At 37.3% G+C, this 18,298-nt stretch overlaps 1 protein-coding gene across 6 annotated transcripts in view; it reads left to right on the plus strand.

The window, feature by feature from the left end:
* DIAPH2 (diaphanous related formin 2) overlaps positions 1-18,298 on the plus strand; it is an 865,471-nt gene that overhangs the window by 652,126 nt on the left and 195,047 nt on the right. Inside the window, exon 26 of one of the 6 annotated variants that reach the window (XM_082447366.1) lies at positions 4,930-17,908. The exons of the other annotated variants lie outside the window; for them this stretch is intronic. Within the exon in view, the coding sequence (XP_082303492.1) occupies positions 4,930-5,004 (75 nt within the window). The 3' untranslated portion in view covers positions 5,005-17,908. Of the gene's footprint in view, positions 1-4,929; positions 17,909-18,298 lie in introns of those variants that run through there. 6 annotated transcript variants of the gene reach the window in all.

The following is an 18,298-nucleotide window of genomic DNA, read 5'->3' on the forward strand; positions in this document are numbered from 1 at the left end:
ACTTACTTGTACTTCCTAGCAGCTTATGCCTGTAAGTATATGATCATCAGCATTTAGTGTATAGTGCCATTGGTTATCCCTTCAGTTGTGATTTAACATATTAATTAGCTCATTTCATGATGCCTTTTTCAAAATACCTGGTCTTTGGTGCCATGCTAACCATCATTGACTATTGGAAGTTACCTGTAAATAGACCGGTGTAATCTTGCTTTCTCTTTTTGTTTTTACATAATACCCTCATTAAACTTGCCTGTGGCAATTGGTAATTGGTGAATTGCCAGTTGGGCCCATTCACACTAGTGCTTCATAAGCCTTCTGCTACTTGTCTCTGCTGTACATTTTGATTTAAGAACCATTATTTACCTCAGCTATGCTGTCTTTTAGTTAACAAATGCAAACTGTTAATTTTATAATGGGTTGTAATTTAATCACAAAAACCTTTCACAAAAGTAATAGTATGATTTGAAGTCAGACCAAATATCCTTCTAAATATATCTATCTATATTTATATAAATACATTTATATAAATATATTTATATATTAAATATATATATATGTTTTCCTTTTGTTTCCTCTCATTCTCTCCTTGAATCAAATTTCAAAGTCATAGAATACAGTCTTTGAAGCCCTTTTTTTTTTTTTAGAGCTAAAACATGTTATAATCCTGATGATGAAACAGTTTCTATTTTTGCTCATATAACTGTTTTGATTTCATTTTCTGCAAGTGTTTGGTCTCACAATAATCAGAATGTCCTGATTTTCTTGATAGGACTTTTAGGCAAATCAGAGATTGTATGGTATTCCCGAAAAGCCAGGGAATAGACCAGTCATTCGTTTAAATCCTGGCATTTTGAATTGGAAGATGTTAAAAGTCTATTATTCTTCAAGATCTTATAAATTCTGTGTTCAAATTAGTGGATTACTCACTATGATGGTTTAGTTGAAGTCATTTATTTTTTTCAGATTTCACTAATAGTGCATAAAAGAGCCAAACTTGTTTATATGGAGACAGTATAGTTTGAAATAGTGTAGAATTTGTTTTTGCTCAGTTGTCTTTGGTCTAGAAGAAAAAGAAACAAGCTTCATGTACATTAGAGACAAATAAAGCAACAGTGATTCGGAAGAGCAAGACAGATGATCAGCTAAAATGTGGATGAAATAATAAATATAACTGTCATGACCAATTGTAATCTCCAGATGGGAGATATGGGTTGATGTCCCTTACAACCTGGAAAGTTTATTTTGAAGATTAATTATTTTTAGTGTTACAAGCCATTCTCCTTCATCAGATGACATCTCTAAGAAAGTATTTGCCCAAGTACTTGCTCCTTAGTTTAAAATACAAGATTTATAAATAAAAAATCAATTTAAGATTAAGCTTCTTTAATACATCATAATTATGTAGTTGTTCTTTCATACTATATTAAAAGTCTAAAGCATATAATATTTTCATAGAAATACATTTTTATTACATTTGAGCATTATTTAGGCCAAATAAGTTTTAGATAATCCTTTAGGCAACAGGCTTTAATGCATAGGGCAAATTAATTTATAACTATTACTGTAACTATAACTGCTTATGTATGTAGATATTGCTGCTCGAATATTTTTGTAAGTGCCTGGAAAGTATCTATAAAATAGACAACCCAAAAGTACATTGCTGCTCAGCATTGTTTGAATTGCCAAAAGTTGCAAATTCGCAAAATACAAATGAAGGAGATGTTTTTGTGAAATGCACACTTGGGTTCATTTAAATAGTTTAAAAAAGGATCTTGGGGAATAGAACTTTAAATAGAAAAGATTATTTGTTTATTTCCAAGGTACCCTTCTTTGTTTGTTTTCTGTCTTTAGCTGGAATATGCTGATACAAGACAGCTCTGCTTTTCCAGCTTGCTTGCTTGCTTTTTCTCATTCATTCATTCAGCAAATATTTACTGAGTTCCCACTGAATTAAAGATACTGTTCTAGCTACTGGCACTTTTTAGTTTACTAAAATTTCTGCCCTCATGAAATTTGACTTGTAGTGGGGAAAGCGAGATAATAAACTATAAACATTATTATTAGGAAAATTATGTGTTACAACATAATAAACGCAATGGAAAGAAAAAAAAATGTGCCAAATGGGAAAGCCACATGGCAATGGCTGACAGGTTTCAGCATTAAAGTTCCTTGTACAATCAGTATTTTAAATTAAGACTTAGATTTTAGCACTATAACTTTTTCTGTAAGTATAGGAATCACTGAGTTTTCTTGTTTAGAAGACTTCACTAGTCACAATTAGATGATTTTTTTTTATACAAACCCTAACTATTTCGTAAGTTGTGTATCCTTATGTGGTATAGGAGAAATAAAAATGAATTCTGCCCCCCTTGAGAGAAAGAGTCTTCCCAAGGGCTTTATCATTTCAATTAAGTAATTATAACCTTGTCATCTGAACTATGGAGGCTATGCAAACAGAGATCTTTACCTAGAAGCAGACAGGAGCTCTGACAAAAGATGGGATGTATAGCAAAGCATGTAGTACAGTAAAAGCATACTTTTAGTGCCAAAAAAGTGAAAAATTCTAAGGAACTTACAAAGACATTGAGTTCATCTTGGATTCTTTTTGCCCTGGTCCTTGTTCTCTGCCAGCTGTCAGCTAATTGATCTGATAAACTAATGCAGCACTGTGTCACTCAATTCTCCACTACATGCATGCCCTTTAAATTCAGGACAGTGCCTTAATCTGGCAGAGCAATTCTGCTGTCAAGAACTTCTTGCAGCATGGCTAGCTGATAGAGGAAATGTTGGGGAGAAAGGCAGCCTTTCTTGTACCTCTGAAAGAACATCATGTAAGTGGCTGCCTAATCTTTCTAGGTCTAGGATTTTTTTCTCCCCATCAAGGACATTCCACAACTCAACTTGTCTGTTTTGGTCTCATAATCCAGCTCTATGATCTGTGTTTTTCAGATTGGCATCCTCTGGTATTGGCTTCCCCCGTGATATAGATCAGGGATCAGGAGTCTATGACCCAGGGGCCAAACCCAGCCTGCCCTCTGCTTTTATAAATAAAGTTGTGTTGGCTCACAGCCAAGCTCCTTTGTTTCTGTATTGTCTGTGGCTGCTTTCACTCTATGATGGCAACGGTGGTGCTGAGTCTTTGAGACAGGGTCCATATGACCCACAAGGCTGAAAATATTTACCATCTGGCCCTTTACAGAAAAAGCTTGCTGACCCTTAATATAGCACGTGCAAACAAGGGGGTGGAGGTGAGATTCTGCTAGGGAAATCACAGAAAACAGATACAGTCTCTTGTGTTTTAACTTTCAAAGGCAGTCCCTCCTTAAGAGGGGTTTTAGAGAAGATGGGAATTAGGAGTTTCACTAGAAGAGATGTGGTATCAACTGGACTGTTGATTTCCCCTTTCCTTTCCAGGTGACATTCATGTCTTTATATATTGCCCCTGAGACAGAACTGCTGCCCTCATCTTGCATGCTCAGCAGGGTACTGCTGGGAGTGACCCAAGCCTTAGTGAGACCCAAGTCTTGCTTAGCCAATAGTCCTGAACTTACTTCCGTATCCCTGGAGGCAAAAGATACTGTACTTCTGTGTCTTTTTAGTGCCTATAGTATATTAGATATACAATATATGCTTTATACTCCTGATTTTCCCCCTACTCTGCCTTATACTATGATACACACGTATCCCGATCAGTAGAACAATCCTTTGTCATAACGTGGGCAGGATTTCTTGGTTTTGACTTTCAGTAGGAATATCTCCACAGTCTATTCCTTTGGATCCCTGTCCTTCAATCTTAAATGTGAGCATTACCAAGGGTCTACCCTTTGTCCTGAATAATTTTTCCTGAGTAGTTCATATCTATTCTCACGGTTTCTACTCTTTCTTGAGTTGTGATCTTATTCTTCAGCTCTAGCCTCAAGTTTATTGTCTGTTGGGTGTCTCTAACTAGATTTCCCACAACTGTCTCAAACTCAGCATATTCAGAATGGAACTCATTACATCTATTCCCAATTTCCTGTTTTGGTTAATTATATAACTAATTAATGAACATATTCTCTGTTTTGGTTAATTAAATAAACATATTCTCTGCTTCTGTTAATTAAATAAACATATTCTCTGTTTTGGTTAATTATACGACTTGATATCTTCTTCTCTGCCACCATTCACTTCTATTCAACCCCCAGTTCATGTTGATTCTGTCTGAATCACAGTCACTTCAACTGCCCTAGTTTTGGTATTTGTTGTCTCTCCCCTGCAGTAATCTTTTCAGTCATCCTGACTTCAGACTTAGTACCCTCCAAACCATCTTTATACCACTGCAAGATATTTCTTTCTAAGACCTAGGTCTCCCATTTGCAGCGACATGGATGCAATTAGAGATTATTATACTAAGTGAAGTAAGTCAGAAGGAGAAAGACAAATGCCATATGATATCACTTATATGTGGAATCTAAAATATGACACAAATGAACCTGTCTATGAAACAGAAACACAATCAGGGACATAGAGAAAAGACTGGTGGTTGCCAAGGGGGAGGCGGGTGGGAGAGGGATGGAGTAGGAGTTTGGGATTAGCAGATGCAAACTGGTATATATAGAATGGATAAACAACAAGGTCCTACTGTATAGCACAGGAAACTATATTCAATGTCCTGTATAAACCATAATGGAAAAGAGTATGAAAAAGAATGTATATATATGTTTAACTGAGTCACTTTGCTGTACAGCAGTAATTAACACAACACTGTAAATCAACTATACTTCAATTTTAAAAATTTAAAAAATAATGATAAAACCTAGGTCTCACTGGGAGACCCATCTTCTCAGACCTTTAGTGGCCGCCCACGGGTGACAGTAAAGTCTAAACTATCACTTGGAAACCCTTGACAGTCTAATTCGCCCCCAACCACTCTTCTTTTCCTCTGCTTAGAATGCCATCATGTGCGCCATCGTCCTTTCACCTGGTGAAATCGTTTTCTTCCTTCAAGACTCCGTTCAGTGGTGACTTTCTCCATTACATCTTTCCTAATCTCTCCTCCTCAACTCCAAGGAGAATTCATCACTCCCTAGTTTGTATGCTTCCATCACGTGGTTAGTGTGATGTCACACTGTGTTCATTATAATTGGTGGTGTGCAGACCTGCTTTCTCCTTTATGCTGTGAGTTCCTCTGGAATAAATGTATCTCACCTGTCTGTGATTTTTGTCACACAGCAGAGTGTGTGGCACATAGTCACCAGCAGATATTTATTGATCCGTAACCATATTTGTAACTGGCGATCGTGCTCCTTGTGTGCTAGACATCTAATAATAAATGTCTTTTGTATTAAATGCTTCAAAGCCCTCTAGCTGTCTCCTTCCCCTTCCCCTGGCCTTCCTTGGCCAGTTTTTCCAAAACCTTTCATTATTTTAATGATTCTTTTGACTCTTCATCAACATTGATACAGCAAATATTTGACTAAGTACTTAAACTTATCTACATTCACCCCATCACTCATCATTGTGAAATCCCAAAGTGACCTATATTTTCCACGTACATATAACTCTTGAGTGAGCTATCCAAAGGCACAGGAAGTACCTCATGTTTACTGTTTTATTGGTACATTCTAGTATCCAGCCTCTCATTTGTCAGCATTACTTTGTGATTTACTGTTCCCTTATGACTGACTATGACCCCTTAAATCTTCATTATTTATCCATGGCCAGCTACTCCCCTGCTTATGTCTCTAGGATGTTTTTCTGTTTATGTTAAAAATCATTACAGAAGGACTATTTTTCAAACATGCACCTGATCTTTCTACCTTCTCTAAGTCTTGCCATCTTTAAAAACCCTTTGAAGGGAATAAAACTTTTATTTAGGGGAGTTGCTGCATTTTAAAAGAAGAAAAATAGTCGTTAAGTTTTACAGGATAAAATTTAGTCATATTAAATTTCTTAAGTATATCATAGTGTTGTATTTTACCTTTATAGTACTTAAGCATAAACATGCACAGTATGTAGAAAGTAACATTGAGATTTCATTGTAGTAGAGTATCTGTGAGTCAGAAAGGCATTATACAGAAGTTCACACTGAAAGAAGTCAAATCTAAAATACAACGTTTATTATTGCAAAGCTTTGTACAGGAAATAAAATCCAGTGTGTCTGTAAACTCCCTAAATCCCCTAGTAAGTTATTTGTCCAACGTGTCAGGCCTAATGGCAAAATCCCTCTATACCAATAAATAAGGCAACTTAAGCAGAAGATTCATGATGAAGCCAGAAAACTCCTCTATAAATAATGGCATAGTATCCAGGGAGGAAGGAGGTAAAGGAGAGGGCAGTAGATCATTAGCATAGTAAGACAAGGATATTTCCATCAGTAAGGAAGCAGTGATATTTGGCCAAATCTAGGTCATGATCAAGGATATAATCACAAGTGGGATGGGTTTTACATTGTGGAATGTAGCTGCAATGTGCGTATACAGATGGAATGGCTTGCTTCCCAGAATACAATCACCACCATGTAACAATGTCCTTATTATTTCTAGTTTTGAAAAGAGAATCTTAAAGCAGGATGCCCTGGTCCTGCCCTCTATCCTATCCAAACCCAATTGTGAAGTGATCCACACTCTAATTTAATTTTCAGGTATTTTCACAGATCAACTCTTTCTGGCTATAGCAACCCCAGATTCAAGGGATTGAATAACAAGATATTCATGTTATTTTTCCTGTTTTATGAACTACTGACTCAGACATACATACTTCTAGAGCCAAAATATCCTAGAATAGAAAGTGAGGAATTCCCCGTGGGTTTATCTCGTAACTCAGGCTCCTGGCATGTTTTCCAGAGCCTTGTAGCAGCTAAATAGCTATTCTTCAAATAGGTTTTTAGAGAAAGCAGGTTCATAACTTGACTTGGTTCCACTGCTTTGCCATTCTTACTATAAAATTCTTTTTAATTCTCAAACAGAGTTTCTCTTCTTAGAGTTCAAACGCAGGCACTGTTATTCTGCTTCTGGAAATCTGGAAGATATCAGATAAGCTTTGTCCTTTAAATAAGTATCCACTTCCATGGATAGAGTTATATCCGTGTCCACAGATAGAGTTATATCCCTTAATCCTGTCTTCCCTGAGCTTAGTTATCCATCTTTTTTTGGTTCGTGGTTTGGCATTTCCCAAACTTTCAGCATTTCCCTTATTCTTCATTAGAGTTCTCCTCAGGTTTTTATACATCCCTTAAACAAAGGAAGATCCAGATTTGTGAGGTCTGAGTTTATATAAATTGGGATGATCCATTTAGGAAAAAGAATATGAAAATATTTTTCTTTTGCAAACTTCACAAAAACACATGGGCAGGTGAACACGTTGCCAGCGCCCCTCCCCCACCCCATGCAAGTGAGGGGTACTGATGCCCTTGCTTCATTTAGCTTCATGGTGAATCTGCCTCTGCCCTTAGAGTTGTTCCTCCCATAAATTAAGCACAGCTCTTTAAAAAAGGCCAAACTGTCAAAAGAGATAAACCTAAGTCAGAATGTTGTTATCACACGTGCTAAGCTAGTATTTACACTAAATTAATCATCACTGTCTTCATTAATTAAGAAATACTTATTACATGCCGCCTTTGTATTAGATGCTCTGTTCAGCTTATACTTGAGTGCTTATCTGAATATATCATACGTGAAGCAAACTAAACCAACACAGCGCCTGCCCTTTCAGATGCTGTTAAACTAAGCCAAGACTGAAGCAAATGTACATAAAGGAAATCTTTGGTTATCTGAATCCATGTTACATATTTAACATATATTAACATATATGAAAAAGGATGAGCGTATCTTGACGTGATGGTTAGGGAAGCAGTCCTTGGGGTCTCCAATTTAATCTGAGGGAAGAGAGGTTTAGAGGTATGCTCTCTCTCTTCAACTTAATGAAAATGGCATTTCCCTTACCAACAATACAGCATGGAAGTGTCAGGTTCACGCAGGACCGCTGTGACCTCTAGGGGCCATCTTGCCATGCTTTTCTGTGCCTCATCAGCTTTCCTTTTTTTATTTGTGTTGCTTGGCTTCCAGTCATTGTTTAGTGTTATATATGTTTCTCTATGTATGAAAATTACCCTGATTGTTCAGACGTCAATAAAGGGAAAGGTGCTACCCCATAATTACTGGAAGGACATCTTACTGTCAATATCCTGGAAAGTGGGACAACAACTCATCAAACAATCACTTTCTTCTTAGAAGAGCACAGAGTTCTGACTGGCAATCAAGATGGCTTTGTGAAAAGTAAATTGAGCAAAACCATTTTCGTTTACTTCTGTGAAAGAATTGGTGCCTTGTTAGTCCAAGACAGAGTCTTTATTCGCAAAGAATTTGATTCCCTCCCATGTGACATTTATTCTCAATGATGACTGAAAAAAAAAAGAGGATCTAGACTCTAGACTCTAGAATACTATTTCAACTGACAGTCTAGGAGATTGACTGAAAGAGGACTAACACTCTAGTGCTTCTTTGGATGACCCCTAAGTGCCAGAAGCACAAGAGCCTTGTCTGTGATACTTTCGCTGATCCGCCTACATGGTAGTTACTCAATGAAAGTTTCCTGCTTCTCAGAGAAGGTACAAGTCACTGGGTGCAAATAAGGCTCCATTTGCCTTAGCTTTTTTGCTTCCTGGGCCTTTTCTTCCTTTCCCTGTCTTTCCCATCACCAAAAGGACAGAAAAATTATCAATGGCAATAAGCCCAGAGGAATTTCTAACACTTCATTAAAATTTATATATATATATATAAATTTTAATATGTATATGCAAATTTAATATATATATATGAACATTTTTTTGATGTGTATCTTCCCTCAGAAATAAGTTCAGTTAGGAATCAGTCAAATAGAAAATAATTAAGGGCATCAAGCAGACAGCATAGACACAAGAACATGCATAAATTCACTAGAAAAAGGTTTTTGATTCTTAGTGTTAGAGTACTAATCGTGAATCAGCAGTATATGAGGTATGACTATTTTTTAAAGACAAACCAGAAATGTGTAGAGTCAAAGGAATTTTACCCACATTGTTATCTTAATTGAAAGAAAATGACAGGGCTTCACTGGTGGCGCAGTGCTTAAGAATCCGCCTACCAATGCAGGGGACACGGGTTCCATCCCTGGCCTGGGAAGATCCCACATGCCACGGAGCAGCTAAGCCCATGTGCCACAACTACTGAACCTGCACTCTAGAGCCTGCGAGCCACAACTGCTGAGCCCACGTGCCACAACTACTGAAGCCCGCGTGCCTAGAACCCACGCTCCGCAACAAGAGAAGCCACGACAGTGAGAAGCCCGCGCACCGCAATGAAGAGTAGACCCTGCTCGCCGCAACTAGAGAAAGCCCGCGCACAGCAACGAGGACCCAACACAGCCAAAAATAAAAACAAATAAATAAATAAATTTATAAAAAAAAAAAAGAAAGATAATGACGTTTCCCAAAATATTTTGGAAATGCCTGTTTTAGATTTGTCCTAAGGGTTATGTGGCCTGTGCTTTAGATCTTTTCAGGGGTACTAAATCTTTGCAATTTGAGGGTAGATTTGATTTTTGAAATCAGCCAAAAGTGATATCGAGCCAAGTTTTATGAATAAGATGTATGGTCGAACTGGGTAACAAAATCTCTGGTCAAAAATATTGTGGATCTAAAATAATGAGAGTGATTTTATTTGATTCAGAGCTCAATTCTGAAAGAGGAGTTTCAATCACAGAGTAATGGTCCTCACCAAAATAAGTTTATGGCTTCCCAAGGTGGCCATTTGAAGGATGGGATTCCTGGTTTCAACAGATATATTGGAACCAATCTTACAAGTTTACAGTTGCACCTTAAAATGTTACAAAACAAATGCTATGATGTGTTGCGAGAATTAGAGTGTGGAAAACTGGGAATAGCCTTACTCTAGATATTGGTTAGCCCATCTTTTAGGGTATTTTTTTCCCAGCTTGGTTCATTTTTGGGGGTGGGAGAGACATACATATGAGGATGGAGAAACCTATAATTTAAAAAATAATGTCCAACAAAGAGAGAAGACCCAGTGGAAAACCTAAACATTATTAAATATATAGAGAGGACTCTGTATGAGAGACTTGTTATTTTAGAAAACGATGTTGAGCGGCTTAATTTGGAGTCCAAACTAATTTTCCTAAGGGCCTCTCTTACCCCATTCCTCCTCCCAGCATTTACCCTACAAAGTCAGAAATTGCCCCACATTGCATTTGAGGATCAGCTTTACTTTTGTGGGACTCAGGCACCACAGTGCTTCCTGGGGACACATTATACCTCCGTGACGAATTTTTTAAGGAAGATATTGACCAGGTTTCTATTTCTCAGCAGCCAATAGACAAGATATGGGCTTAAGAAACTGACAGCTTTTAATTAGACATCAGGAAGTATTTCCTTTTAGAAGTGATTAAGTATCAGCATAGGTTCCTGCAGGAGGTCATGGAACCCTATTCACAGGCAGAGGACTGGAGCACATTTCTTGAGGGTCTTTCCTGTTCTGAGTGTATATTTCTACTTGTCAAGGTAATCTGATATTCTTTTCCAAGTCTCCAAGGTGCTTTTCAACCCACCCAAATTGGTCTCATCACAAACCTAATTGATTGTGCTGCCTCTTGCATCTTCTAAGATGGTGACAGTAATAAGGCTGTAAACTCAGCTCTCAGAGCTGTAACATACCACTTGTTTTGCCCTTTCCCCCCACCCACCCCTCCCCAAGATGCTTTCCCATTAAAATATCTTATCAGTCACTTCAGAATTTTATTTTGTTCCTTTGGTTCAAAATAGAATTTTTTTTTAAGTTATAGATTAACTTCCTATAGGCGCCCAAAGTGCTTCGTAGATTTTAATCAAGTCGAGGTCCATAGAGGCATGTCAAACTCAATTGTTTTTCTTTCCCAGATGGAAAGAGGGATACTCCAATACCTACTAAGAAAAATACATCTGCAGAAACCTGCAGCATTTGAAAACCTCTTCCATGCTCCAGATTGTCGATTAACTTCTAGCTAATCAGAGTTCAGCACTCTAATGGACTGTGACGGGAGAGGCAATTTTTCCTCCAACTTCAGATCCCATGTTTTTGCAGTTGTAAGGCAAATTTTAAAAGAAGGCCTTGGGGATTACATCCAGCCTTCATTATCGGTGCATGACCGCTTTGTAACCAACTGCAAGTTTAATATACAAGGAGATTTGCACATAACAGTCTTCTTTTCTTCCTTCTTCTCATTTTGAATAATTTACCTTTGAGATTCTCTTCACGACCACACTAGTGTGCAAAGATCTGTTTGTCTGTCGAACCTCCTGATATGTACAGCATGTGAAAGATGCATTAATTTTTTATTTGTTTCCTAAGGAGGCTGAACAGTAAGCTGGTTGTGCTGAATACAAGAGAGGGCTGCTTTAGTGAACATATACTGGAATTCACTTAACTGGCATCCTCTCCTGCAGCAGATCAATTTCTTCTATGAGTCTCCCCTCTGCCAAGAGGGAGTCATTTATACAAATAAACTCAAGGAACTTTTCATCTAAACTTTCCTCCCGAACCTGAGACGGTTTGGTCTTAAACCAAAAGATCACTGGCAAAGCTGTGTGTTATGAATGTGTGTGGATCATGCAAATATCTCATTCAAAACAAAGATCTCCTTTTCAAAGTTAGAAAACATCTTTTCTTTTAACCTTGGAGGCTCTATGTAAACACTCATCTCTACACAAGTGAACTTTCGCTGCAGAGTGTGGCGCTATGTCCCTGTGACAAATGTCATGGATTTCAGCCCTCAGAAACACTAAGCATTGGCATTTTTAAGAAAATAAATGTAGAGGTCAGTGAACCACAACCTTTGGATGATTAGGAAAGAAACCCACCATTCGAAGGTGGATCATGCTTATTTCAAGGCCACTCCGATTTTCCACAATAAAGAAATATGAGATGTGTAGGGAATTATGTGTAGAGAGGTTCTGGGTAATTTCATGTTTTGAGAATTCCCAGGCTGAAAACTATTATTATGTAAATCGACGAACTCCAGCTTCCAATTCTTAGAAAATGAGAAGCGTATCTGAAGTTTAACTAGGTTTTGACCTTTTATGTTAGGAAGACTACAGTAGGGAAGAATGGAGCTAGGAAGTTCATTAGGGATTATTCTAGGTAAGGTCGTCAGGGAAGTCCTCACTGATTAGGAGACATTGAAGCAGAGACTCGGTAGCCCTGTCTGAGCGCAGAGAGAACACAAGTGGAAAGTCTCTGAGGGAAGTTGACCAGCGGGGATAGAACAGAATGACCCAGGACAAGTAGTGGGGGGGACCAGATCATGTCAGGCCTTGTAGGCTGTTGGAAGGGCTTTTTTTCTTCAACTCTGAGTAGGAATAGATTGATTCTCTGACAAACAGACTGAGAGAAAGGAGGAGGAAGGAAGGAGGGGGAATGAGCTGAGGACAGAGCTTTAGGGGAAGGTAAAAATTAAGGGTGGGAGAGGGCAGTGTAGTCGAGGAAGGAAGGAACATAGCATCTCTGGAATCTAAGAGGGCAGAAAATATCTATTTTGTTTGATTTGGTTATGCAGCCTATATCTCTGTGATTCATACCATAGTTACTTAGGTTAGTGAGCACAACTTAAATCTCCATCTAACTACAGTATCAGTACATATGTTCGGTGTCTATTACTGAGACACCTAAGCACTCGAGCAAGCTAATCAAGGTTTCAATTACCCCAGTGAGAAAGTTAGACTTCTCAGTTACAATCACAGTTGACTGGTTGATGAAGTATTCATTAGATCTTGCATAAGAGGAATTTTATAGGTCGCTTGCACCGTAATAAGTGGAAATATCTGGGAAAGAAAAAAAGTTTAGCAGTATTACGGTGCTGATAGAGTCTTCAAAGGTACTGACTCTCAGTGTGGTTGCTGCAGCTGAAAATTCTTTGCCCTGAGCATTTGTCATGACTCCTTCAATCCAACATGCCCTCTAAACACAGTGAAACTAGAGAAAAGGAACATCTAAAGTTGTTTGATGTTAATTAAAGAGTAGGATTCTTTCCTTTTTTTAATGAAAAGCCATAAAATTTGTGCCCAAACCACTGCTACCATCTTATGTAGGTTTTTCTCTAATCATCTGGTAGTTCAGTTCTTTGTTCAAATGCTGAAAAATTCATCTCGGCTGACATAGTCTCTTCCCATTTGTAACCTGCCATGATCATTCTCAAATGGGACTGACAAAGACCTGGAAGAGTAGATGAGTCCAGATTTACTATGACCTTTGGTATTCTTTAGGATTTTCACCCACTTGTACTAACAAATAGGGACCTCGGCCCAAGTTACACATCAGTAGTGGTAACATATATTGGGATCTGTGTTTCCCAGTAACCCTTACCCTTGATTACAGGCAAGTGCAGCAAATTGCAGAAATGTCTAGCAGCCAGAACAATTCAAGCAAAGAATGTGGTAGGTATCTACCTATATGAAGCAGAGTAAATGGGAAGGAAGGAGAATTTTGCTAAAGAAAATTTTTTTGGAAAATGATGAAAAGGCATCATACATAGAATTGCCTTTCCTTTTCATCGTCATGCTCAGCACATCTCTGGGACAAGGAAAGGACATTGCTGCTCTAGCCCTAGTTCACTGGTCTGGACCACCTTTCCATCTCTACCTTTTTTGCCTCCTGTTATGCCTGGAATTAAATGAGAACCCCAACCAGCAAAAAGGTTATAATGTTCATCTTCTCTTCTCTTTGAAATCCTCCAGTAGATGGTTTTCCAGCAGAACCAGCAGCCTCCGATGGGTCAGGTGGGGAAAGTGTAAGAAAGTTTTGCGAGGCCTGGGGTAGAAGACTGAGTGTAGACTAATTCTCCTTTAAGCAGACCAAGTGAATGTGGCATTCTGAGATAAATACTCACAAAAGAAAGAAAAGCAAACTTCTTATTTCCACATCAAATGGCATGAGAGTATGTGCTTCATTTTCTCAGGGAGATGACAGAACTAACTCCAGATGTTAAACAACAAACAATAACAGCAAAAAAAAAAAAAAAAAAAAATCCACTGCCTTCCCCCAGGAAACTTCATCCCTCTGTTTTTGCCACAATCTCATAAGGTGTGTTGAACCTTAAGTAAGACGATGTGTGCATTTCATTATTAGTCTACATAGCAAAATGTTCTATGATGTTTTTGTTTCTTAGATTTGTCAAATGTAGTATATAAACCCCAGAATTTTCCCCCAAAACTTATCGTTCATTCTATCTATATCTTTTTTCTCATGGCTCAAGAAGGCAACTTCTGTCACCTGTTCAAAGGTTTGGGGTCTGAGAGAGATTGTGTGTTTCATTTCTTCATAGTTTTAACTGATATTGTAAGATTTCCATATCAAAAAGGAGTCTTCCTTCTCCCCAGTGCACATGAGCATATGTGAGCCTGCTCCTGGGCTAGAGGAAATGGAGTGCAGATCCTGAATTGGTACTGCCCAACTGTGGAATTATATAGTAATAATAACCAGCCCATTTACTGCATACTTCTTCTATGTGCCAGGCACTGTGCTTAATTGCTTTCGATGCAATATCACATTAAATCACAAACCAACACTGTGAAGTACAGTTATTTTGTAGATCAGCAGAGCAGGCTTAACACAGTTAAGTAAGTGACCCAAGGTGATAAAGCATGATGGTCGCTAGGCAGCTAAGATTTAAACCGGATCTCTCAGCTCCTAAAGGCCATCCTGTGTTCACAAGGGTATGCTGCTCTACTCAGAATGTTTGGATTATGGGTCCTGATTTGAGAGGAACAAAATAAATAGGACTCTTTCCCATTATTTTTACTCTGGGCATAAAATTCCTGGGTCAGGAAACTTTAGAAATCTTATCAACAAGATGCATTAAAAAATGGAGCCTTAGAATCATCATACCTATCTAAGAAAGATAGAAATGTACAGTATCCAGGTCAGCACTTCTTTGATTTAAATTTTAAGTGTTCTATGTTACTTTAAAAGAGGTGATTAAGAGACACAATTTCAAATTCTAAAAAGGTTAGCATAAAACAGAAAGAAGGTAAAAGAAAAGAAAGTTCCAAAAGCACTGTTTGAATTAAAGCTAAAAGAGGATCAGGTCCTAGGACAGTTCAAGATAAAAGGTGTGGAGAGAATTTCACCTTTTTCATTGAGTTTTCATTAAAGAATAATCTCTCGGTGACTCACATTTAGTGTGTAAAAAGATTTTCAATATAATACGTATCAGGTTTCTTTATATTGTTGCCAAATGATTTGACTCAGTATCATCTGCGAATCCTTCTAATATCCCTGATGTATGAAGAAACACTCAGGGGCATGATCACAGTGTGCCTCTGGCACCAATGTTGCCAATTTGTTCACCAGGATATTTCCAATACATTCTTTTAAGGTTATGTGACTCTCTTCTAACACAGCTTCCGATACTGAAATGAATCACAATCTTGACAAGTGTATTCACACAGGTACCCAGGATGATCCAAAACTCAAAAGAGAAAAGAATAAATTTCTAGGTTTTTTTTTTCATGAGTGCCAAGTGATGGTGATATACATGGATTTTTAAAATTACCTTAGGTGCCAATAATATGGTACAGTTATAAATTATGTTCAGTATGCTTATGAGGGTAGATGGTGTCAAGATGCTACATTTCTAGTCCTGGGTCGCATCCTCATGTCTTCCAAAAAAGAGGGAGGGGGTTGTGCAGAATAAACTATTGAAAACACATGAGGTCATGTGTGCTTACTGTTTAAACGTTCAGATGTTTCTTTTACACATAATAATCACTGCCATCATGTATTGAGCATTCCTCTGTACCAGGCATCGTCTTCAGTGTTTTATATAAACATTATTTCCCTTAATCTATTTAACAACCAAGCGATTTCAGTAGTAGTGTCTCCATTCTACAGATGTGGAAACTAAAGCTCAGAGAAATGAAGTAACTAACTTGTTCAAGGTCACACAGCTTTTAGGATAAGTGATGGGAGTTTGGATATGAAACCAGGTTAAGGTGACTACAAGATCCATTTTTCTTCCTAATTGCTCCACTTCTCCATCCCTCAAATATACTTCGGCTTCCAGTGAGATCACAGTGCTCGCAAAGTGCTTCTGAAGTCAGCACTGGGATAAAAAGCCATTGAAGGCAATGGGAGTAAGGAAAGGGTCTTGGTGGGAGGTGGTTTTTGTTTTTAAATATCACGAGGTTGGAAGATGCTGGGTTTGTGTAGACCTGACATGAAAGAAGCTGGCATCTGAGCCCCCTGGAATTTTCGAAACCAGTTTCATCCATTTCGGAAAGCTTAGTTGGAATATATGAGAGGTCTTAGCATTTACATGAACTTTTTTTTTTTTTTTTTGCATATGACATTTTTAGTCCATAGGTCTCATTTGTTAATTATGCACAACAAGGGAAATAAGATTTGTAATTTATTCATATTTTTCAGTAAGGCAATAGAGTCTTACAATTAGTGAGAGACTTAAAATGAGGTTAGTGAATACATTTTGCAGTAAATCCTAGAGACAATTTTTGTTACATTTTGCTCCTTCTGTGCTTTTTCCTGACTCTTGAAAAACAGATACGCCAGTAAAACTGAGACTTCTTTTTCTGTAAACGTTTCTTATCTTGTATGAGGTTACTACCAAAAAACTTTCTCAATTAGCAGCATCCTTTTAGGAGAACACAGTTCTATACATTGACAGAATCTAATCAGCTGGCATTCCCAACGCTAGGAAATAATGATTGATGCTTACTTGAGAATCATGTTGAAGTAGAGGAGTTAGCATTTTAAAATGTTTAGTGAGGCTCAACAAATATACAGTGTTGTTAACCACAGTCAGTTATTTAAAGGTTTTTTTTAAAAAAATTCTGAGCTCAAATTTGCTCCTGTTGCTTTTATTCTTTTAATCATTTGGGTTTTGTTTTATAGGAATTAGGGTGAAAAGAATACATCCCATCCCTCAAAAGGGTTCTCTCCCCATCAGCTTTCACATTTTTTGGAGAGTTAAACAAAGTCTTGAAATTTCCTATCTTGCTCTCTGGTAAAACTAAAGGTTGTTGATATGAAACCATAGTTAAGATTTCCCTTTCTCTTTTTAAATTTATTTCTTAAGGAGAGAAAAGTAAACAGGCATGTGTTTCCCATCCCTAATTTCCTAAAGCCAGAGTCAAAGAGTGAAACCACCAAGAGGAATAGGATGTTCTTTTTAGGCCTTCATGAGGCCTCTTCATGAAGACAGAATTGGTGATATCAGAACTAAATCTTACTCCACAGTCTGTGTTGCTTGAAAAATATATGCCTTTGTAGATGCGTTCATTCATATCTATTAATGCCAAACCACAGAAATTATTTTCCTCTTCCGTTTTGGTCTCTTTGGGATTGCACATGCCATTTCAAATTGTGTGATTGTTTTGTAGTTAAATGTATTCCTAAAACATTTAAGGTGTGAACTGATGAACCTATTACTTGGTCTGTTTCACTGTTTATAGTTTTACATTCATGGTGTTTTAGTAGTGCCAGTTGCAAGTCTACCTTTCATATAGAAATTTAACCTATTCACATATGCCAAATTTCTCTACTAGCGATTCAGTGATATTGTTGACTGATTTTCTTCTACCCCAAATTGCATTAGTTTAGATTTTTATATAAACTATTTTTTTAGTTTTACTCTATTTTTAAGAAAGAAAAAGGAATGAAATGTGAAGAATGCTACAGAAATAGTATGATTCAAGTCCATGAATCACATAATGCCTATCAGTGATCTATATCAACATTTCTGTTCTCAAAATATAGTTTAGATTTGGGCTTTTTTGTGTTTTTATAATTATTCTACTGTCTTCATTACATAATCTTAGTCTATAAAAGGATGCTTATAAAAAATCAACGGTCTTGGGAATAGGATTGCCAAATTTATCACATAAAAATACTGAATGCCCAGTTAAATTTGAATTTAGATAAACCATGAAAAAATCTTTTGTTAGCAATGTGTCCCAAATATTACATGATTTTTTTAACATAAATATATCCCAAGTATTATATGGATAATGAATAATTTTTAGTATCAATGTGTCCCACATATCGCATGAAATTTTTTAGTATAAGTATATGCCAAGTATTGAATAGGATATACTTACACTAAAAAAAATGATTCACGGTTTATCTAAATTCAAGTTTAACTGAGTGTCCTGTTTTTTATCTGACAACTCTACTTGGAAGGCATCATGGTAATGTGAGTGAACATATGTGCTTCTGGTACTTAAGTAGCTGTGTAGCCTTGGGCATCTCACTTTAACCCACCTCAACCTAAGTTTCAG

This window comes from Balaenoptera physalus (assembly GCF_965194825.1).
Source record: "Balaenoptera physalus genome assembly, chromosome: X".
In the NCBI taxonomy this organism is placed as follows: Eukaryota; Metazoa; Chordata; class Mammalia; order Artiodactyla; family Balaenopteridae; genus Balaenoptera; species Balaenoptera physalus.